Consider the following 24,656-nt stretch of genomic DNA (forward strand, 5'->3'; position numbering starts at 1 on the left):
CTGGACCCTCTCAATGTTGTCCACATCCCTCCTGAAGTGGGGCGCACAGAACTGGACACAGTACTCCAGTTGTGCCCTGACCAGTGTTGCATAGAGGGGGAGGATCACCTCCTTGGCCCTGCCAGAGATGCACCTGCGGATGCACAACAAGGTCCGGTTAGCCCTGCCAACCGTGACCTCGCATTGTCAGCCCATGTTCATCTTGGAGTCAACAATGACTCCAAGATCCCTTTCTGCCTCCGTGCTCTCAAGAAGGGAGTTTCCCATCTTATAAGTGTGCTGCTGGTTACTACTGCCCAAGTGCAGCACCCTGCACTTGTCATTATTGAAACGCATCCTGTTTTTGTTAGCCCACCCCTGTAACCTACCCATGTCTTGCTGCAGTCTTTCCCTCCCTACTAGCGTCTTCAAAGGTTACTAGATGCTTTTCAGCAGTATCGTCTTAAATAGCTTGGAAATTAACACTGCTAAACCAAGGTACTGGGGGTTGTTTTGGAAAGGAAAGGAGGAAATGGGAATGTTTTTGTTTTTACAGAAAAAGGAAGTGGAGGTTGTATCCTCATTTAAATACCTTGGGATCTATTTCAATAAAAATCTGAGCTGGCATAATCATGTCAAAATATAAGCATTAGGGCAAAACAAGCTTTGGATGAAGTTTTATCCTTTTACAGTAACACTGGTAGATGGACAATACTGGCAGCACTAAGGACCTATAGACATTAGCTAGAGTCTGTTTTACTGTATGGAGTGTAGCCCCTATGTAGTTAATTCAAAAAGGAGAGGGGGGAATTGCATTACTGTTTAAGGCAGCTTTTTTTTCTACCCAACCTACAACTGGTGGGTCCCATGAGATCTGAAAGGGCGCTTCTTACTGTGAGCACTTTAGCTCAATTAAGAACTCTAAATTAGCGCATAAAAATTAAAGCCTGTACCCCTAAGAAGCGCATTTTTGAAGCCTTTCTTCTGAATAAACTTATTTGAATGATTAAACAACATACTTATGCTCCATAAAAATGGCCTGGGAAACATGCTGACAGTGAATGACCCAATATTCTCCCTATATTTAGAACAAGACATGAACTTAAGAATTAAAGATGCCAGCATGCAGACAAATATTCAGGCAGTGAAATCTTCTCAAACTTCTCCTTTTTTAAAATTAATAAAACACTCCTTAGGACTAGAAACCTACCTATCTGAAGGACAAAATGACAAACAAAGAGGCCATTACTAGACAACAATTCACTCAAGAGATGTGCAGTTGTTATGGGCAGGTGGTGTCAGACCCCATATACAAGCAGGGTATGTTCTCATGGGAAGAACGGGAAGGCCTACTGCTATTTATGGTCCTTCTCATTGTTTAATGAAAGAAGAATAAAACAGGTCTTCTTTTAATTGAAAATTTTGAACACTGGCAAATGAAGAAAAAAAACAATAATAATTCACAGCCTGTCCTATACTCCCTGGGTATAGGGAGTATTGTGCAAAGAATAAAGGCCAAACTCAAATAAAATTTCCCACTCTTATTCTTACTCTGGCATATTGATATATTTTACCTATTTTTTGTACTTCTATAATATGTTTGTTTTAATTTAAAAAGGTAGAATGTGTAATTTTATTGCGTGCTTTTATGCTCTCTATGCGACATTGGTCAGGCAGCAGCTGGAGTACTGTGTCCAGTTCTGGGAGCCGCACTTCAGGAGGGATGTGAACAACATGGAGAGGGTCCAGAGGAGGGCCACTCGCATGATCAGGGGTCAGAAGGGCAGGCCCTACAAGGAGAGGCTAAGGGGCCTGAAACTGTTCAGCATCCACAAGAGAAGGCTGAGGGGGGATCTAGTGGCCGTTTACAAACTAGGCGGGGGGACCAGCAGGCATTGGAAGAGTCCCTGTTCTCCCAAGTACTCCCAGGAGTAACAAGGAATAACGGTCACAAGCTGGCAGAGAGTAGTTTCAGGCTAGATATCAGGAGACGCTACTTCACTGTCAGGGCGGCTAGGATCTGGAACCAACTTCCAAGCGAAGTGGTGCTGGCTCCTACCCTGGGGGTCTTTCAAAGGAAGCTGGATAAATACCTTGGTGGGGTCATTTGACCCCAGTACTCTTTCCTGCCATGGCAGGGGGTTGGACTTGATGATCCTCTCAGGTCCCTTCTAACCCTACCAACTATGAAACTACGAATAATCATACATTACATAGTTCTGTTATACTATATATGATTTTATTTTCAATTTGACTGTACTGATTTAGCGAAAGCTGTAAATAAACTACCTGATTGTGACTACAATGTCCTAGTCTGTTTCAAATGCCACATAACGAGACAAGAAGAATCAGAAGATAGCATATCTTCTAGGGCAGTGTTTCTCAACCCATGGGTCATGACCCAAAAGTGGGTTCCAAGAATATATGAAAGGCTCATGAACAAACTTTAAAAATCGATTCTCCTTTAAAGGAGGAAAACATGAAAAACCATGGATTTCCCCTTGCAAGCTGGCAGAGTTCCAGCCTGCAAGGGGCTGCTAGGGGCTGGGGGGAGCAAGAGGAGTGGTATCACACATGCCAAGCACACCTGCACATGGCAGCCAGCAGCATGGAGGGGAGATTCTGCAGTTCCCTGCAGGGGTGGAGTGGGCGGCATAGATGACACAGAGGGGGTGGGGGGTACAGGCGATGTGCCGAAGGAATGGGGAGGCATGTGCATCCCCTGATTTGTGCAGCTACAGTAGGCACAGGGCTGAAACCTGGCCGGACCAACACAGGCAGGAGCCACCTCTGTGGCCCAGCACTAAGATCCAGCACAGAAGGGTGAACCAGGATGGCAAAATTTGTTGCTGTCATCACCAGGAACCCCATACTAACTATGCCTCCAACAGCACAAGAAGTAATGGACTGGGGGGGGGGGGGGAACTGCACTGCTCTCACCTCCTCCTGACATTATGCACTGGACTGCAGCACTACCCCAGAACCATGACTCAGCCACTACTGCCATTCCCCTCACGCTGCAACTCTATCCCAAAGGGGAGGTAGGTTGGGGGTCAGCATAGGTAGCAGCAGCAATCACAGAGGCCAGGCCATGGCACGAGGTATAGTTATGGCCCAGCGTACAAGCGGCTGCTGGCAGGAGGTGAGGGCAGCGCAGCCCCCTGTCCATTACTCCTCACACTGCTGGTGGCAAGGGGGTCCTGGCAGAAGCAATGAGTCTCACCACCCCACTCCACTCTCCCGTGCCAGTTCCTGTCCACTCAGCTGTGGAGGTGGTCCCTGCCCATGCTGGTCCAGCCAGGCTGCAGTCCCATGTGCTCCCACAGCAGCCATATCTGGGAGGGTATGTGCCCTGCTATAACCCACACACCCACCCCCTGCCATACACACTGGAGGGCTGTGTCCTGGGGTGCAGGGGGCTGTTTTCTACTTAAACTATTTACTGGGTTACAACTGGCCATGGCTGTTTACAACTTGGTCCTGGTACAAAAAAGATTGTGAACCACTGTTTTAGGGCATGATTTCAGTGGCAACAACACATTTTCTTGAAAAGCCAAGCGAATGCCTTATATACTCTAACTCCTATTCTTTCAGCTGATGATTTGCACAGTATCAGTGAGCTCCAAGATCTGGGGTAAAACAGAGGCCAATCAAATTTCAAATTCAGCCTTCTGAAATGGAGCTTTTGCAATACTATTCAAAGGTGTGCTTCAAGAACAAAGAATAATTAACAAGAAAAATGGGGAACAATAAAGCTCTCCTTGACAGTACCAAATCACATATGAGAGAAACAAAATTCACCTCTTAACAGGATCCTGTTGCTGCCAAAAGTTCCTTCCCTTGTCAAAACAGAATCAGGAAATTATTTTAGCTTTTAGATAAGGAAATTAAAACTCCTTGTTAATGAGTGCAATGGAAATCACCTCCTGCACAAATTAGTGTGAAGCACTGTTAATTGCATTGTTCTCAAACTAAATATTATAAGAGGTTTACTACCCTATCTTTAATTTAAAGACTTTAAACAAATTCATAATTAAGCACGCACTTTTTGGAGTGTACAGATTAAGATAAAGTCACCTTGACATAGAGATATTGTAGGGTAAGGGTCTCTCTAGAAGCATACTTCTATGAATGTGTGAACTGTTAAACATGCCTATGGTTTCAGGGAAAGGGATTTTTTCAAGGAAAATGAATACGTTTTTGCAACTCCAAGGACAAAGTCGCCTTGCGGCCTTTAAAAAAAATCCCAAGAATAAGATTGATCTATTATGATGGAATATTGGTAGTTACAAGATATGCAGAGACAGTAGTGTCCCTTCATTCCATTAAACATAGCATGTAACACTTTTTATTTTTATTTTGTTTGGACATTTATGACAAATCAAGAGCTGTATATTTATTTTTATTAGACTTTGCAATACTTTGCCTTGGTTTTCTTTCTTCGTTTTTAGGGGTATATTTGCTTCATCTTAAGCTTTAAAATTGGAACCAATGTTATCAATACTAGGATCAAAGAGTTTTCTAACTTTAAATTAAAAAAAAAAAAATAAAACAATTAGGGAACTGGCTGTTTTGTACCAGGCTTTCAAGGCCATCTGTAGACAACTGAAGGCTAATATTTGCTGTAGGTCAGACTTATTGTAATCATTCCATTTTACTCTCAATTAGTCATTTCCTTCTTTGACAACACAAACTCTCTCAAAATTAATGACACTGAAAGGTTAATTTCTATATCAAGTGAGAGATGGTGGTCAAATAGCAGTATGCAAGCAAATTATCACTGGTAGATTAATACAGTTAGCATTTTCAATTTGCCTACAGTACTGGCCCTACACGATCTCAAAGGGTGAAATTCAGAACAATACTTAAGACAATCACACACACCACTTTAGACCTATGTTAATGATATAACATGCACAGAGGAGTTGATGCAAACCTTCTACATTGAAGTAAAATTCACCCTTCAGATCCATCTACAAAAAAAACCAACAAAAAACCACAACTCACTCACAATGCAAGGTTTTCATAAGCAGGCAAACTGTCCTCAAGACTGTGCAACCTGAAACTCTACTGAAAGCAAAGGAATGTAACTAAATAATTGAATGGCCACAAGATAAAAATTATGAACTTAACTAAAAATGAAAATATTGCGAGTTTCTACTGTAAAGGTAAAAGCTTAAGAGAAGGTCAAGGCATTATTCAAATCTTTTAAACAGGATATAACAGATTTATACAACATATACAAACTTGTTCCTTGGAATAAATCTGGAGTAGGTAAATAGAACATATATAAACATATACAAGCATGATATGTGGCAATAGCATCAGTTTCCACTGTTTTGGAACATTTTTAGAAAGGCAATTTTTACACTTTCTTGGGCCCTCAAAAATTAACTCTGATAGCTTGATATGACTGGAAAGCCTCGCCCTTTTTTTAAAGAGGTGTTGGGCAAGACAGTTTGATCCCAATTTTCAATTAAGTAAAATCCCTCAAAATCCATGCCCTCTTCTGGATGCAATTTGCATTGCACAGAATATCCAATCTTGCTTCTAATTTTAACAGCTAAAGATCTGGAAAAGAGCTATTAATCTTAGTCAAAACACTCCAACTTCCATGCGTGAAGCTGTTTTCAGGACATGCAATGCTAAACCATGTTGCTGGTACATGTCAACCTTACTCTGGAATGACTGCCAGGGATGGGAAAATCTCTGATGAAACAGCTAGCATGGGCCCAAATGACATGTCAAAATACAGCATGGAACCATGCCCAATAGAACCAGACTGACTCCAACTGATTTCATATGGACTACTAAAAAGCAATCAAATTGCAATATTTAATCTAGAGGCCAGGTAAACTAATCAGTGATCAACCACTGACAGATTTTAAATTCCATTAACAATCTACTTACTTTGTCTTCTAAACAGGGAGATGTTTAATACTTTCTATTTTTATTAATAAAATAAATACAGAATGAGTAACTAAATACAGTAATACAATAAGCATCAAGTAAACCAGGGATGGCCAACCTGCAGCATGCAGGCTACAAGTGGCATGGGGAGCCTTTATGTGTGGCATATGGTAGACTGGGGAGTGGGCAGACAGCACAGTGGCAGGGAACAAAAAACTCGACAATGGATGGGGTAGGAAGCAGAAAGCAAAGCAGCAGACTGGGCAGGCAGAGGGGGACTGGAGTGACACTTGGCTTAATTTGTGGCATGCTTGCCAGAAAGGTTAATCCCACTGATGTAAACCATCACTATGGTTGGACTGTATCATTTTAAAGTACTGAGAATGTTTTGTTTTGTTGTGTATATGTTTTCTTTTTATTTCATAGCTTTTTTGTTTCCACTTAAAAATTGTCATTTTTTACGTTGACTTATTTGGCAAAATGAAACAGTAAAGTTTACGTCTTAAAAAAGAAAAAAGAAAAACATTCAACTTCATGTCAGCCATTATAAACAGATCCCGTGAATCCCCAGGGAGAAAAAAATAAAAAAGGGGAAGTCAGCAGCAAGTTAAGCTCATTACAGTCAGCAACAAGGGCCTAATCCTGTGAGGCACGTGTCACCAAGGGCATTTCTCCAGAATCAAAGGACTATGCCAAGGAATGCTACAGTGAAGCGCAGCACACCCATTTATCTTCATGCTACATTCTGAAACAAATCTTTAATGCAGTACTGTGCATATGCCAATAAGCACATGAGAGAGGGAGAGCATGTACATGATTACTGATGCATGCTGAACGCACACCAATAAGGCAGCTACATTACATCCACTTGGAGGTTACATATCAGTTTAAGCATGGTGCTCCTTAGCAATTTTTTGACAGTGTGTGGCAAATATTTCTGCCCAGAAAGGGTCACCTGAATAATCTGGACCTAATTTAATGGCAAGTCAGTACCAAATGACAGATCACATTTTAAACTGTGTGTGTTAAAGATATGAACTGTGGGGCAAATCTGGCCCACAGAGCTCTATCATCTGGCCCTCTACCTGTGGGTCTTGGCATGATTCCAGCTCCTGACCAGGATCTGCGGAGCAGCCACCATGTACAGCACAGCTCCGAGTGCCTACACTGCATGTGGAAGCTGCTCCGGGACTCGGGGGTTGTGCAGCAGAGCCCTGCAGCAACCGCTCCAGAGCATTGCAGCATAACCCTAGAGTAGCCACTGTGTGTAGCATGGCTGTTCCAGAGGTGTGCTGCAGTCAGCAGCCACTCCACTACTCCAGGATGCAAGTGTACATGGCGCCTACTCTGGCCCACAGACCTGCCCCCTGCCAATCATCCAGCCCTGGAGGCTGGATGAGTTTTATACCCCTTTTTAAAGTAGTCTACATCTATATCTAGAAAAGACAAACAAGTGGATGAGCATGGACTTTTAGACACCAAAGTGATAGCCAACTTGGAAATACAAAATAGGTGCAGTAAAAGAGACAGCACCAGTTGGAACAACATTGAAATTTTTATTAAGCATTCAAGAGTAATGTTGGAATAACTGCTTCTAGTATTTTAGAATACCAAGGGCTATTCTCAAGAGGGTACACATTCAGAAATAAGTATCTCAGAAAATTTACATTTTAGTAAATCTGTGACATACGAAGGGGAGCCAAAGAAGAAAGGGATGGAAACATTCAAATATACAAAAATTTTTACATACAACCTTCTGATATTGTTTTGCAATTAAAAAAAAAAGTAAAAATACCAACTAAATCACGCTCCTCCACCTTTGTTAACTGGATATCTTTTAGCCACCACAGAAGCGCTAGTTTTTAAGGAAACACTTGACATCAAAGAGGACAGTGAGCTCTTCTGGATAGGTTCAGAGAAGCTATTCAGTGCATACAGGACAGCATGGAACTATTGGTGAGAGGAACTGAACATGGACTGACAGGATCAACTTTCTTAAGGGGAACACAATGCTGTAAGAAGTAGAGATGGCTAGAAATATATATGAAGGGACTGACATGGCATTAGATGCCACAAAACAGGGAGCAAGCAGAGAGGGATGTGAAAAGGTAGGGAGTACAACAGGTAAAGAATGCTGTACTTAACAGCTTTTCTTTGTATGAAACTGAAAGGGTGATGTAGGTTACAGACAAGCTGGAGAGAAGATAAGAAAACATTACTGTATAACCATCTGATGGCCCTTAAGAAGTTCAGCAGATAAAACTCATGAAGTCTGTAATGGGGTGTGCTGTTTCATGAGATCTAAACAGGAAGCTGTCTGCAAAGTTGCTTATACTGTAACCAGTAAGAAACAAAAAAGTCCAAATCAGTAACATACCAGTTCCATTAACTGTTTTAGCTGACCTATCTCTTCTGGCAGGGAACCTAGCTTATTGTTACTTGCAATTAAGACTTTTAGAGGAAGACCACACAGGCAAGCTGGCAAAGAAGAAAGCTGATTTCGACTGCAACAGAAAAAACAAAAACAAACATTAAAAATGCAAGTCACATTCTAGCATATGCTCACTTAGAAAATCAATTGCAATATGAAAAAACTGAGCTACTGAGATATCTTAATAAATCAACGTGTATGTATATGAGAAGAACATTAAAGTTTTAGAATAAAAATGGCATTAACAGAAAACATCTGCACATGAAAAATTTGCACATCCTGAATAATACGGCTTTTTGAAATACCACCCTCTGTGAAGAAAATGAATTAATTTTATCATTTCAAGCACATGTACATAGAGGACTTCAACAAAGACTGATGACAACGTATAACAGCTGTTTCCCTTCACCAGAAATGCAGTAAACTCAGGGAGGTGCTTACAAATATTAAAACAAAATCATAGAGGTTTACTGTAGTAAATAGAGGTCTCAGAGTTTTAAGCCAACTGAAAGCCAAACCACCAATTATTCAAAAGAGAGGGGATGGGAGGGGAGTAGGAATGGGGTATGGACTAGAATGCCTACTGCTCCCATAAATGTAGCTATATACATTTTAATCAATGAACATTCTATCCTCCTGTAATACCTTAGATTAGAAAGGCTAAATACTTTAGCCCATTACTTAAGCATTTATTTTCAGTGACTTGGTCAACAGGAACAGACCACAATATTTTCCCTATCAAGGGTAGTAATACAAGTCAAGCAATCATATTGAAAAATATATTTAAAAGTTTTTAATTTTTTAAATAAAAATATAAAAACTATGAAAAGCAAAGGAGTGTTGTTCTCCCAGTACCCCACAAAGTTTCCAGTGAGTTAGGAAAGCTATCATTTCATTTTGCAGATGGGACAACAAGGTACTAGAAAAATTAAAATGACTTAAAAAGGTCACAGAGGAAGTATGTGGCAGAGGAAAGGTCTTGGGACATTTCTACATGTGCTCCAGGAGCTGCAGGGGCACTTTAATTAGCGAGCCACACTAATTAAAAGTGCCAGAATGTCATGTGTATCAGTGTCCCCTGCACTGAAAAATGGCAGCAGGACGCTTTGAACTAAAGATCATCAAACGAGCTTTAGTTCAAAGTGCCCCACTACTATTTTTCAGCACAGGGACACTGATGCATGTGATACAGAAGGCTGCTGGAGCGCATTTATTTCTGTGCTCCAGTGGACTCGATTAATCGAGTCTGTTCCAATGTGCTGGATTTCCTGCACACTGGAACTGGCTCCCTGCACGTCTATAGGAGCCCTTGATTCCCAAGTCTGACTAAGAAGTACTGCCCCTACCCCCTTTTCATGTGCCTGAAGGACTTCTCATTTGTTACTACTCTTTCTTCATTCTCTGCTCCCAAGTTTGATGCCATTTTTATGTAAGAATGGAGGTTAGCCTGCATACCTGTCTGCTCCAAACAGACAACTGGCTTCTAAACAGGACTCTATTTGGGACTACATAGTCCCTAACACAACTCTCAGTGAAAATAATATAGAGATAATCTCAATGGGAAAATACCACCATGGTTCCATTCATTTTCCCCCAAATCAGGAGAACATCCCTAATCCTTTTCAAACAGCTACCTAGCCCTGACACCAGGTGGCTGCCCTGCACAGTTCATCTATGAAAACTTTATCCCTTTCTCCACAGAAAAACCCAGATGAGGTGTACACTGACCCTGACCAGAAACTACACTGTTTTCAATACAATTTCCAATGCACAAAGATCTATGAAGAAGCTTCAAGTCTTTTGATTTTTTCTTCACTCAGAAATACTGAAAGATATTCTGAATCAATCCATATTTTCACAAAGCCTCCAGCTGCATTTCTCACAAGATAAGCACAGCTCTCATTTAAAAAAGCCTTTTTTTAAAACTGATTTTGAGGCTTAAATAGCAGCTATGCTAATCTCTTTTCTTTGAAGAGGAAGCTGGAGAGATAAATAGGGGTGAAAGAGCTGTATAATCAGATAATAAGGCTGACTGATTTATCAAAAGAACATGCATATAAGGAGCAGAGGTGCACCGAAATGTCTCTCTTGAGACTATTTTGGTAAAAATAAGAATCCTGTGTGGATGAGAATATGCATTAAGATTCACTTACCCAAGGGAAAGGGTAGAAGCTGGGAACCTCTAAGGGAGTTTATACACGTTCCAGGAAAAGGGGTAGGGGGTAGGGGCTTTAATTAGAGCAGCTCCAAGAACTCCTCTAATTAAAGCACCCGGAGCATCACATGTATCAGTGTTCCCATGCAGAAAAATGGTGGCAGGGCACTATAACTAAAGCTCGTCGAATGAGCTTTACTTAAAGCACCGCTGCTGCAATTTTTCAGATTGGGGACACTGATACATGTGACACAGGAGTCAGCTGGAGTGCAGTAATTACCATGCTCCAGCAGACTCGATTCATTACAGTGCATCGGAGCATCCTCACTGCGAGTGTATAGGCACCCTAAGTTCCTTTCTCTGCCTTCTTCTCATGGCTTTGACTTAACCTGGTTTGCAGTGGCAAAGCACATCAACACTTCACTGACGATGATTTACCATCTTTCAGAATCCGTAACTGATTTGTTACATTTACTGAAACAGTGCTGAGGCAGTGAATTCTGCCAACATTAGCCAAATCTAGTCAGAGAGCTGCAATCATTCATTTCAAAAGGAACTAAAATAGGTACATAATGACAATACTTAGATGAAGATTTAACAAAATTTTTTATGTTGTTGAGCTGTAGTGGGCAATTTTTCTCTTTTGGAAAAGAGCAAAGTTGTATCACATCATCCAAAAAAGGTCACGGAAATCTTACAAGGGGGTAGGGTGGAGGAGTATAATGCAGTTTCTATACAGTTTGTGTGTAGTCAACCAGTTCAACAAAGGACTATGTTCCCATAATACCAACATAGAATGTATACAGATTAATTTGCTTTATACCGAATTATTAGGTGGGAGAGAGCTGCTAGTGTAAGTAGCCAACATAATCAGTATACTATGCTATATTGCCATTGGTGCCGACAGCCATATTTCTGCTAGTTCCCATCTCTGAAATTGTACTGGGGAACTATTTTATCCTCCTCAAGAAAACATACTCAATTTCTTCTTACAGGCCATCTTCAATTCCCACCTCCATGTATGAGGGGAAAAAAAAGAAGAAAAAAATTACCTTCCTTCCATTTAAGAACTGCCTAAAATTTAATACTTTAGAGGACGTTTAATGACCAGTGACTTTTTCCCCAAATAGAAAATATATCAGCCAAGTTTAAGTTCCAGTAACTACAAAGTTAGAACTAGAGGGAAAAAAGAAGCTAAGTAATTACAAAAAGTGAAAGGGTCAAAATTTGTAATTAAACTTAGAATCATTTTACCAGATTGCCATGGGAACAATGTAACCTCAGAGAATTTGTCTCAACAGTATCACTCCTAAATCATCTTGGAATGATGAGTGGAGCAAAGGGTTACTGGGGTTGAATGTATATAAAATGGGCAGTAGAGTTCATTTCACCAGCCAGCTGTAATGCTATGTATAAAATAAGCCATCAACATTATTATCTTACTATAAGTGCAGGAGTAAGGAAAAGGTACATGGAGAGACCAAGCAGAGAAAACTCTGTTCCATTAATGTCAGTACATAGAAAGGAATAATTTATTGCAATTAAATTTTTTTTTAAAAAATCCTTCGACAAGTTACTAGACCCAAAGATCCCTTAAATGATAGCTTGCATTCAGCCATACAATAGAATTATTCCAATCAGTCATGGATGAGATAGGCATGGCCAGATACCCTGAAAAGCTCACCAGCTGAGAAACCTTCCATAGAAATACAGACTATGCTTCTGTCTGGAGTCTGGACTGACATCTTCCAGTCTGTATAGCTATATGTACTATAGCAATAAACTAAATTCCTACTGAAGAGCATATTTTTATGAACCAATCAGGAATTTTTATTTTACTGAGCAAAGAAATGCTGTAAACAAGAGAATAATTTAACTAAGGAACAAACAAATGTTCCTATTCTCTTCTTCCTGCAAACCTAACCATTTTCTTAATGGTTATTTTATAGCAGTATGACTACAGGGACTACTCATACCCAGCTATACATAGGTTTTTTAAGTCCTTTGTCTAATACTGGGAGCACCCTCCTACCAAAGGCAGCCTCCACCATGATCAGTTCAAAGAAGGTATGTCAACAAGGTGCCAGATCTTCACCGAAGAGGCTGCTACGGCTGCTCATATACGGCCTCTGATGCTTGTTTTGGAAAGAGAGACTAACCTGTAGGCTTCATGGGGCCACTATCTCCACCAGTGGTATATTTTGATTTGATGTTCTTTCCTGTAACTCAGAAGTATATGTGCTCTTTTTTTTCCCATTCAAAATAAAGTGTGGCCCTCCAGCAATCAGACTATCCTTTTAGGGTATCATTCTATGCTTTTTGAATGTCTAAGTGACCAGATTTGGTTATCTACATTGCTGTTTAAATTTTTAAAAATGCTACTTATGCACAGATAGGCAAACTACTATGCACATAGCTCTATGCCTGTGAACAGCTACATATGGTCCTAATGCAGAACACTGCCATTACTGAGATCACTATTTGGATTCTCTACAGGCCGGGTATTGCAGACTCCATATGTTTTGGGGTTTTTTGTTTTCCATTTTGTCCTTCTCTAGACTGAACTATACACTACAGTGGCGCAATGATATCCTTGTAGTAGAGAGGAACCAGATCCTTGTATCCCAATGCTGAGGGAACACCAGAAATGAAGCAAATAAGGCAAATACATATCTGAAACATTTTTCAAGAGTAATTCTAGTAAAACCTTCTGCAGGATGGAGGGAGAAGGAAAAGTTAGTTGCATCTGAACACACCTTCCTCTCTCACTGACCAATAAGTCTGATTCAACCTATGTAGTTTCATACAGTCAGACAACTCAGCTGCAGAACTTGTAGATAATAAGACAGGTGTCAGCTACACCTTGTTTACATTCCACACTGATGAATTGGAAAGCACCTTGCAGGCTGATATAGCACAGAGAAATTTGCTGGGATTAATCGTTTGGGTCAATCAGACAGGCTCAAGATATCTGCTCCCTGATGGCTTCTTTTTCAGAGACTAACAGCCATTCCAAAGTACAATACTTTGCAAAGTGAACAGTTTGACGCTTGTGCTCTATGCTACTGAAATGTCAGCAATTTCTGACTTCCAATGATGTCTAGTCATTTTTGGGGCTTCACTGGTTCTTAAAATATGACCCAATAGAATAAAATAGTTCTTATGCATATGATACTGTAGATATGCATATATAATAACGTGATCTACGACTGAGTCACTCTATCCCTGTAGGTCCATTTTTCTAATATTTAAATCAAGAATAATACATATATTTAAAATATTTTATTTTAAATAGTTCAGTTCTAGATTTCTTTCCCCTGAAATATATGAAACCCACCAAGTTCTTCTCACCTTCTGTCAAAGTGTTGCATTATCTACTTATGTGTGAAAGAAATGCACCTCAGTTCTCATTTTTTGCCTCAAGTCTTTACTATGCATGGTAACCCAGAATATGGAAGGCAATCTCATATGTGTATTATACATTAAACCAGAGATGGGAAATTATTTCAGGTGGGGGGCTGCTTACTGGGTTTTGGCAAGTTGTTGAGGGCCGCATGGAAAGCCCTGGCCCTTGACAGGCGCCCCGCCCCCTAATCGCCAGCTTGAGACCTGAAGTCCCACCCCCTAGCCCCCAGCCTTTACCACCAGAAGTCCCTCCTCTTGCCCGCTCAAATACTCCTTTCACCAAGGGGTTTTGCTATCTCAGAACCAGAAAAATACTTAATTATATTCTAAAAATCAAACATCTACAACATTCATTAATTAGATTTCAAAAAATATTTTTGTCATGATTTACATGCATTTGTGTAGTGTACACAGAGGTCATTGTACAATAGCTTAAAATGAAGTCTTACTCTTGCACATTGGGAGGGGCATGGGGTGGGTATAGGTTTGTGGGGGGCTGTGGATGTGTGGGGTGAGGGAGCACATGGGTGTGTATGGATTTGTGGGGTGTGGGTGGCTGCGTGTGAGGTGAGGGTGGCTGGGGTATGAGGGGATGTCTGCATGTATGGCAGTGCGAGGGTGGTGTGGGTGCATGGGAATGGTGGGGTATGTGTGGGACTTGTCCTATGAACACACACGTGTGCGCGCGCACACACACACACACACACACACACACACTCTCTCTCTCCTGCTCCTGGCCCTGGAGTACCAGCACAACCCCGTGCTCCCACAGTCCAGTAATGCAGCCTGGGTCCGCGTAGTGCTGGAGTAGGCATACAGGGAAGCAGTAAAAGCCAGGGCAGGCAAAAGCTTCCATGAGAGGGGGTGAGGCCCAGCTGGCCAGCCTAGTTCCTGACTCCTGCCAGCTTCCCCTGGGTCTTACTGCCCTGGCTCCTGTCATCTTTGACAGGCAGCCAGGAACACATAAATATTAATTTTCTAAACTTTTTAGGTGCCCTGCAGGCCAGATAGAATGGCCTGGTGGGCCGGAGCCAGCTTGTGGGCCATAATTTGCCTGCCCCTCCATTAAACCTTGAAGATCTGGGGTATAAAATCTGCTTGGCTGGTCTCTCAGCAAACACAATGAAACACTACTTTCCGTCAACCAAGGAAATAAAACTGTATTTACATGCTATTATGGAAGGACAAAGTACTACTCTTATTCTCCTACCTCATAGATAGATCTTAAAACAGCATTTCTAAGCACTATATTTATCACTAGACAAAAAAAAAAAAATCTAGCACATGAAAAAAATAATAGTTCTTCCATGCTCTGAAACAGAAAAATAAGGTCAAGTGATAAATAATGATAATAAATAAGGATAAATAAACCTACAATGATAAATAATGTTTGAATTCCTACAAAATTCAGAAGTCATCCAGGAGGAGAAATGCGAAATGCTGCATCAATTATTTGATAAATTATCATTAAATATATAAATATATAAAGTATATCTATTAGTAAAGTACGTTAAGCAACAACAGCATGGGTACATCTTCCATCTTCGTGGCCCTAGAACAGCTCCCTTCTGGCTGAAACTTGCATCAATACCATGGCCTTGGGGAAGGGAAGGGGCCTGAGAGATATAGAAGTGGCATAAGAACGAGCATGGGCAGGCACAGGCACAAGCCAAGCCCTGCGGCTCCATGGACCAGATCTGGCCTGTGGGCCCTATTCTTCAACATCAAAAAGCCTGACTATTAAGCCAGAAAGAGAAATATGGGTCTGTAATGCATGGTATTTTTCTTCTGAGAATGCAGTACATTTGTAGAAGTCAAAAGCATTTTTCTTTCCACTACAGAATCCTCATTGTGGTCAACAAACAAGGAGCAAGTCTATTCCCACATGAGAGAGAAAAATACTTCAGAAGACTATTATGTTGCAGGGAGGTGGGAGGTGGGTACACAACCTTAAATAAGAATTTTAATACATTTCTTCTTGTTTATGATTCTATAATCTACTGTGGCCCTATTTTATTAGGCTATTATATACAAATTTAAATGTTACCACTTTGTCTGCAGTTGTCCTTGCTTTGTAGTAATACACCTAAATCACACAAATTGTACTTTTCGCAGTGAGTTTTCCAACCATAATTACAAAATGCAATTACATGTGCAAGATGTAAACTTGGTATATTTCTCATACCAGCTTGTTTATACATATCTAGTTGTAACAGCATTTCATCAGTCGTAAGTGCTAAATTCTAATAGAAACAAAAATATTTAGAATGACTATGAGTACTGCTGTTTCTCAGATGACAAAACTAGAGATAAATGACAACATACTGTAAGTTTGAAAATATGTCCTCAGTACCTACAAACCTGAAAATGGAACCTAGTAGCCTAGGTAAAAACAAAAAACAAAAAAACTCCTGCATATCCATGGCCCACCCTCAGACTTCCTCAAAGTATGCTTATTTCATATAAATCACTACCCTCAATCTTGACTCCCTTAACAGCAAATCAACCTTCACTCTGTCCTTAGATAACTAAATTCTGACCTACTCCTCTACAGCACAAACTGTAACAAGTAATGTATTTACCCAAATCCAAGAGAACTTCAAATTTAAAAGAACCTGCCAATAATTAAATTTTAGACATGGAAATTTGTTATAATTATCCATCGATAAAATCTAATTATTGGGGGGTGTCTTAAATTCTTCCCCCACCACCACCACCGCACCAGGGAAATAAAGTATTTTTTAACAAATATTTAAATAGTTCAGTTCTAGATTGCTTTCCCATGAAATATATGAAACCCACCAAGTTCTTCTCACATTCTGTCAAAGTGTTGAATTATCTACTTATGTGTGAAAGAAATGCACCTCAGTTCTCATTTTTTGCCCTCTGCTACCTGTTCCCTCACTGCCACTTGACCTCCTCCCCCAACTGCTTGCCTTCCCCAGCACCTGCCCCCTTGCCTGCAACTGTATGACTTCTCCCCATCTGCCCCCACCCCCCCAGTGCCTGGCTCCCCCTGCCTGTTCCCCACACTGTCACTCCCCTTGCTGCCCGTGCTCCCCACCACCCTTTACCTTTCCATTGCAGCTCTGGCTCCAGCTCTGGCCCCCCTCCAGCCAGGGGCATAGACCATGCAACATATGCTGGCTCTGGCTCCTGCCCAGCTACACAACAGCAGCTGTGGTAGCATCAGCTTGAGTCCCAGCCCTGTAGCCAGGGCTGGAGCTGCTATTACTTGGCCAAGAGGGAACCAGAGCCAGCATGTGTTCCCGTGGGGGGGAGGGGAGGGGGGCGGAGTCTCTTTAATCTACCTTTAGGTTCCCTTCTTTTTATTTCCCATCTGGAAAGGCTCCATTAACCAAGTCCAACTCGGATGACATCTGGGCAGAATTTTTATTCCTTCAGACGTAATAGAAATTTCAAGGCTTACTACTGAGCCACTAGTCTAGTTACCCTTCTTGCCATATATTTTCATATTTTTATCTATTAGCTAAACTTGTTTAACCACACAGGGATATTCTGAGGATGAATGTTTATAAATCATATGAAATATGTAAAGTTCTTGTGGCAGGAAGCCACCTTTGTTTCTCCCCAAAATCTCTGTGCTGTGACAATTTGATTAGGATGGGCCCAGCAGAGGAGACACACCGTTACCCTATCTCTTTAGGTAACCTGAGCTGGCTACATTCCTGAGGGAGGGCGGAAACCTGCTCCCTCTGACTACGTGACTGGTATCAGCTACCTGGGTGAGGGGCTTCTACCTGGTGGGCTAGAGTCTGCCCGGCAACTAGTGATGCATTTCAAACTGGTTGGCCAACAGCCAACAGGTGCTGGCCTCCATTGGACCAGGTGAACAAAGTCACAGGGGCTATATAAGTTAAGACTGCCCAGGAGGAGGGGGCAGCAGCAGCCATGCGGGGGACTCAGACTTAGAGAGGAGTTTTACCATCTGAAACTGGCTCTCCCAAAACTCATGAGCTAGGAACAGCCTGCCTCCAGAGGGAATCTCCAACAGCCTCTGGATGATGCTTGTGAGTAAGCTACTCGAGATCTGATTAGATGTATAGCTAGCAGTAACTCAGATGCGTGATCAAAAGGCTACCTCAGCGAGACTGTTTTGCTCTATGGGATTTCTATGATATTGCTCTATCTTGTACCCTATTTTCACCATACCCCTGTAATCAATAAAGTTCTCCTTTGTGACCAGTGTAGGAGACTTACTGAGAGGTGGGTCTAAATTATGCCTAAGAGGACCCTCAGGTCTGTGGACTAAGAGGGACTTTCCTTTTTGGCCCCTGACTTGGGGAAGTGCCTCAAGTGCTTGTACTGGGTCGCGTACCCATTGGACTATTAGGCCTGTGTTTCCCCGAGGACACAGGGCCGAGAGAGTCCCTTCTCGGGATGGTGGCAGCTTACGTTACCCCAGGCTAGCGCTCCAGGAAGGGGGTCAGCCAGATGCAAGGCACCCCTAGGGAGGCACTCGGAGCCTGGAAGGTGGTCAGGCACAGTGAGGTGGGTGGCTTAACACAGGAGAACCCCCTACTGGCCTGCCACAGTTCTAATTTATTAATTTGGAGAAGCAAATTTTGTTTGGTAATATCCTATACTGGATGTCTGTGCCTAACCATGTCTTTGGGAGACACATCAAACAAGCTTATGAGTACAAAATGCTCTTCGTCATGTCTGAGAAAGAAGCAGATCTACCCAGTGTTTAGCTGAAGCTATAATAATTACTTTTGTTTAACTCCATTATGTAAATGGAAATATTTTCTCTTTTTTGCATATTCCCTGGACCATCGCTGCTATAACTATACAATGACCCTACTACAAACTGCTTATTTAGCACTTGATAAAGTATTAATGTCTTCCACCACCATAAACTCAAATAAATTTGTTAACAACTATCCTGAAGAATTCTCAAATATCTAAGCATTTTGGCACGTCCATAAAGTATTACTACAAATACACAGAATTTACATGAGTATCCTAGTTTTTCAAAACTACAGTGTCTTTGATATGACCCAAAATTATACTTCTTTCTAGAAATAATGAGTAAATGTTTTCACAGTTTGTAACACAACCATATTGCGGTGAAGACGAGGCATATGCTGTAGATATCAACATGGATTTTTTTTAAATTTAAGCTTATGAAGGCAATTCGCTCTACGTGTGTTAATTGCTATCAAAATCAGCATATGTGCGACATGTAAAAGTTCATTACCCTCACAAAGGAATCAGGAATAATTCCATCAATATTACGCTGATATAATGAGCATCATGATTTGCTGAGATGACACCAGGAGAAATAAATGTTATTTCATCATCACAGCTTCTCTTTTATATAGTAGGCAATTGAGTGAGTCAATGAAGTTTCCAAAGAAAAGCACAAAAATGAGATGAGAGAGGCCAGCATGCTTGAATTTGCACAGGTAAAGCAGTAAATTTAACTTACCTCAAATTTAAATAAGTCAACATTTGTAAATTCACTATGGCATCTGGAATAATTTTAATACAATTGTGGTACAGATTCAGTGTTTCCAGTGACACAAAGTGACACAGCTCCATAGGAACTTCAGTTAATCTATTTTTGGACAGATCTGAGGAGAAAAAAAAATCAAAATGTTACTTATTGTTTGAAAGTACAAATTCTGAAATTTGCATTTCAAAACAAAAGACCACAACCCAAGACTGACAGACAGCTGGATACTGTCTCCAAATTGTAGCTTTCTTAAAAGTAAATGACTAGGAATTTTCCTTGCAAAAGTTAGAAAGATGGTATATGCACATTACAGAACAAGTCATGTAACTTCATTCTTTTACATAATCTGTCAAACTAACCTTCCCAGTTTCTGTTATGATTTTTGTCCTATCAAATTATACACTCTCAACAGTTATTTCAAAATTTTGACATGGAACCAACTTGTGATGATGCACAAAAGGTGTGGAACAGCAACAGGGGCACTGCTGATGTGTTCCCTCCACTCATAGTAAACACAGACAAGCTTAAGCACAGGAATACAACAAAAGCCACAGACCATTTCACCTTGTGTGATAAGGTATTTATAGCAGTAGTCATATTCACTGGAATCTGACAGAGCTGCACCATGAGTACTTCTGCTACAGCCTTGAACTGGTGACCTCTGGGCTCTCAATCATGTGCCTAAGCACCCGCACCATCCCAGCCCCGTTATTGACCAGCCAGAGGGAGATGAGAGCTGACTAGCCTGTTGATGAGTCCTCACGAAAGGAAGCCTCTGCTTAGGCCTCTTGAGCTTCTGTCTCAACTTCCTCTAAGTGGCTGCACGGGAAACGCTATGTTTGCAGGATGCTGTTGGTCTTTCAGAGGCCTAGTGGTTGTTTTCAACTTCCTCACTACAATTTGGTTAAAACAGGAGAGGGAGGACTTTGAGACTCAAATGTATCATTTGTGGCAATGTTTATTTTGTTATAACAACTTAAGGCTAGTTTCCAGCACAGACAAAGGGCAAAAAAGGAGAACCTTTCAGTTAACCCACTGATGGGGCCAAACTTTCACAAAACAAAGTACTGTATTGGTAACTTCTGTCCCCCTTAGGGTTTGGTAAGAAGATTCAAAAGAGTAAGGTGAGTTAAATACTATGGGTACACTGCAAATAATTTATCTCAAGTTATGATTTACATGGTAGGTGTCCAAAACCCCTGCATGGACCCTACTTAAATGGTTAGCACATGGCAGTCTGAAGAGGCAAGGAGGATAGCACCCAACACATGTTAACAAAGTTGCAGCCCACTACTTTAAATCCATATCCAGGCCTCTCTTTATTAATCTGTGTGCCCTAAACAATAAAGTTTCCATTACAGCTGGCATATGCTTCAAATTCTGGAGCCTCACAAAAACATACCCGTGGAACAGTTGCAAGATTGCTGCTGCTCATATTTCAAAGCATTTGTGCTTCAAGAGCATGCCAAATATACCTCCTCTTACACAGATGAATACCTACTGTGCAGAACCTTTTCAGGAAAAGTAGCATTTATTTCTGAAGTCAGTCATCACTAAGGTCTTCTAAGGACTCAGTTTAAGATTTGGCTTCCCCTACTTTGAGTGTTTATTTTTCAATGTATTTTTGGAGCGCATAACAGTAATCTTTTGCGCAATGCTATTTAATTTCCTCATAATCAGAGAAGTGGAGACTTGATCAAGCAACCCAGTTAAGTTCTTTGACTATCAACCTTTCAAGCACATCTTTGGATTTAACTTCATTACATCAGCTTCATGACATCATGCACAAAACAATTTCCTCCAGTTAAGCACCCTCAAACTAATTTCACAGAAAAAAGCAGTGCTATCAAATACTGACAAAAACATATACCTGTTCATTATTGGATAACGCTTGCCACACTTGCCATTGGATAACTCTTGCCATCCTGAGCTTCAGGCCTCACTCCTCCACTCACTACACCCTGACACTTTCAATCCCTTTCTCTGCTTTTACAGCACCGATCAGGTTTACAATGCTGATAGAAAACTACCACAAGGATAGATTAGTGCAATCCACTTGAATAAAACATATTGTAGTGCCCATTAAGCAAAGTCCTTCTTATTGCCAGCTCTTTTTGAAGTCATAGAGAGCCATGAAACTTGCACACATTTGACTTCCTCTTCACTCCCACAGCTGGCCTGCACCTTTCTTTCCTGTTTCCAATGATTCCTGCTTCTTCACCAGCCTTAAATGACTGGCAAACATTACCAAATGGGGCTCCAAACAGTTCACCCAGAATCCTTTTCTGCCCTGTCTCTCAGTCTGGCACATTTGATTACTGTGGCCCCATGCTCCATGAGGTGAAGCCAGTCCAGGGTCATCTTTTAGTAAAGTAAATATGGTATATGCACTTGTATCACATTAGATTTAACACATACTAGACAACTGGATGTTGACATGAAAAGATGACTTAACGCTTTTCATCATACTTGCTGCTCAATTACAACTAAAAAAAATTTTTTTTAAAAATCAACCAAAATTAGCCTAAATTCCACTAATGCTACTTATGAAACTAGTTATTAATTATGCAGTAACTGTCATTTTATATTTTAAAATTAATGAATAACCTAGACTCTAACTCCTCAAAACAAAATCAGTATTATAGAATCATAGAATTGTAGAACTGGAAAGGAACTGTAAGATCAAGTCCAGTCCCCTGCGATGGGCAGGAGGTTATTGGGCTCAAAACGGTGCCTGTCCAGCCTCCTCTTGAACACCTCCAAGGATGGTGACTGCACCACCTCTGCTGGGAGTGTTCCAGATTCTGGCAAACCTTACTGAGAAGAATTTCTTCCTTATATCTAGCCTAAATTTACCCTCTAAACACTTATGTCTATTGGTCCTTGTCCTCCCTTGAGGTGCCTCCTGAAGAGTTGCTCACCTAAATCTTGATGTTTACCTCGATGTACTCATAGGCGGCTATCAAATCACCTCTCAGCCTTCTCTTATTCTAACTGAACTGACCCAGTTCCCCGAGTCTCTCTTTGTAGGGCCTATCCTCCATGACCTTGACCATGTGCGTGGTTCTTCTTTGTACCCTTTCGAGCTTATCCATGTCCTTCTTGAAGTGCGGTACCCAGAACTGTACACAGTACTCAAGCAGAGGCCTCACCAGCACCAAATAGAGAGGAAGGAGTGCTTCCCTGGATCTAATGGACACACATCAGCTGATGCAAACCAGAGTTTTATTTGCTTTCCTGGTGACCTCATCGCACTGCTGGCTCATATTCATCTTCTGGTCAATCATAACCCCCAGGTCTCGCTCAGATGCTGTGCCAGCCAGTGGGCCACCACCCACTGTGTAGTTGTGGTAAGGGTTCTTCCTACCCAGACAAAGGACTTTGTACTTATCCTTGTTAAATCTCATCTGATTCTGTTTTGCCCGTGAGTCTAGCCTGTCAAGGTCATACTGGATATTGACCCTATCTTCCAGTGTGCCTGAATTTCCCCACAGCTTGGTATTATCCACAAACTTAATAACTGAGTTTTCCACCACCTCATCCAAATCATTAATTAATATATTAAAGAGCATGGGTCTAAACCACCAATCTCCGGGGGACACCACTTTACATTCATGGGATGGCCTCATCCTTGAAGGCCATCTATACACCTTATCACACTTTTCACATCTTATCTTAAAAGTATAGCAAACATTTTTTGTGTTGGGGGAAGGAAGGTTGTTCGTTTTGTTTGTCTGGGGGTTTTTTTGGGGGAGGGGTTGTTGTTTCTTTTCATTTAAAAAAAAAAAAAAAAACAGCTCAGTTAAAATTCCTGACAACTAAAGTTAATCTAAGCAGATGGAAGAATAATTATGGTGGGGATTTTGAATTGCAGCATATTTGCTGCTCATGGAAGTTAAGAATAAAAGGTGCTGAGGCAGCAATTTATGCTAATGAGGTATCAAGTGAATTAATTTTAATCACAGTTAGAACATTACTCCAGTTCAACTGACTTTGCTGACAGCATTCTTGACTTTGATTCCATTTATGTTCAAATACAAAATTAGGAAAACAAAAGCAATTTGCAGATGAACATACTGCATTTCCTCACATATAACATGATTTGCAGTGTGTTTAATAGTTACAAAAACTGCCTGACTGACCACCTCTGGTGACTCTTGTTAGGAATTAGTTAGGCTACATGTGCATTAAAATACATTGGTTCAATGGGGTGAGGGAAATATATCCTAGACACAGATCCTTATGCTTTTTTAATTGAAATATCTGACTAATTCATTGTAGCTGATATTAAGAGATTTTCAAACTACATTTGGCTTCACAAAGTTTTACTCCTGCCAAGAAAAAGCTTGCTATATCTCCAAAATAAAGTAATGAAATGCAAAAAAATAAGCAAGTCAGTCTATAAAAATATTAGGTGGAATTAATCTTTCAACAGTCAGCACAATTTTGTAGCAATTATATTGTTTTTGTATCATAAAATTATGGTACTGAGTTGGAGACTAGACAAGAACCCAATACAATACACAAAACAAACTTCTTTAGCTGTGGATGAGCAACAATAAAGAGAAGAGCAGATTAGAAAATAAAACTGTGTTGTCTTTTGTTACATGTTTCTACAGTGGCTAGCACACTGTGTTCTTGGCCAGTGTATTGCTACCGTAATACTAATCACAACCATCTCCAGGGCAGACTGCATCTTCCTATGTTTACACTGTTCCTATTATAATGGAATCATAACCCTATAACAAACCATTTGCTGGTGAAAGGTCAATTAAGTCAGCTAACACAAAACTTGCAATACATTGACCCCAAAAACCTCCATCTGTCAAGAGCTAGTACTGCCTTTAGAGTTCTAACATTATATTTTTCTTGTATGATTAACAGTACTGGGCTCTTTTTTGTGTTCCTAAAGTAACTAACCAAATCTGTTTTTTATGAGCCATAAGAAATACTGTCATACAAAAAAAGCCAAAGTTCACATAGGTTAGAATAACAATTAAAGAAATATATTTGACCACATACACAATCAACCATATCTCATACCACATTTTTAATAATGGAGATGGTTTACAAAAAATAAAATAAATAATCTTCTTTTAAGGTTTCAGATGATGATAAAAGAAAACTTCTGTCACTGTAACTATACTCAGAATGTACAAATTGGTTCTTGGACAAATGAATATAAATATATCTGTCCATTACTTACTGGAAACAAAAACAGAGAATAAATATTAATCTGCAACAGAGTACAAATTCAACATTATGCCAATACATGTAAAAAAAAAAAAAAAAAAAAA

At 40.6% G+C, this 24,656-nt stretch overlaps 1 protein-coding gene across 6 annotated transcripts in view; it reads right to left on the bottom strand.

Moving 5' to 3' along the window:
• Nucleotides 1-19,476, bottom strand: part of LRCH1 (leucine rich repeats and calponin homology domain containing 1) — a 120,390-nt gene extending 100,914 nt beyond the window's left edge. For all 6 annotated transcript variants that reach the window (XR_002098912.1, XR_002098910.1, XR_002098911.1 and 3 more), the window contains exons 1-2: nucleotides 19,333-19,476; nucleotides 8,267-8,393 (exon numbers count right to left, since the gene is read on the bottom strand). Coding sequence is in view for 2 of the 6 variants with exons in the window: in XM_019524496.1 (XP_019380041.1) it covers nucleotides 8,267-8,393; nucleotides 19,333-19,445 (240 nt within the window). In the remaining 4 variants the exon portion in view is untranslated. The remainder of the gene's footprint in view (nucleotides 1-8,266; nucleotides 8,394-19,332) is intronic.
• Nucleotides 19,477-24,656: the final 5,180 nt, after the last annotated feature.

This window comes from Gavialis gangeticus, unplaced genomic scaffold (genome assembly GCF_001723915.1).
Source record: "Gavialis gangeticus isolate Ggan-Ray unplaced genomic scaffold, GavGan_comp1, whole genome shotgun sequence".
Lineage (NCBI taxonomy): Eukaryota > Metazoa > Chordata > Crocodylia > Gavialidae > Gavialis > Gavialis gangeticus.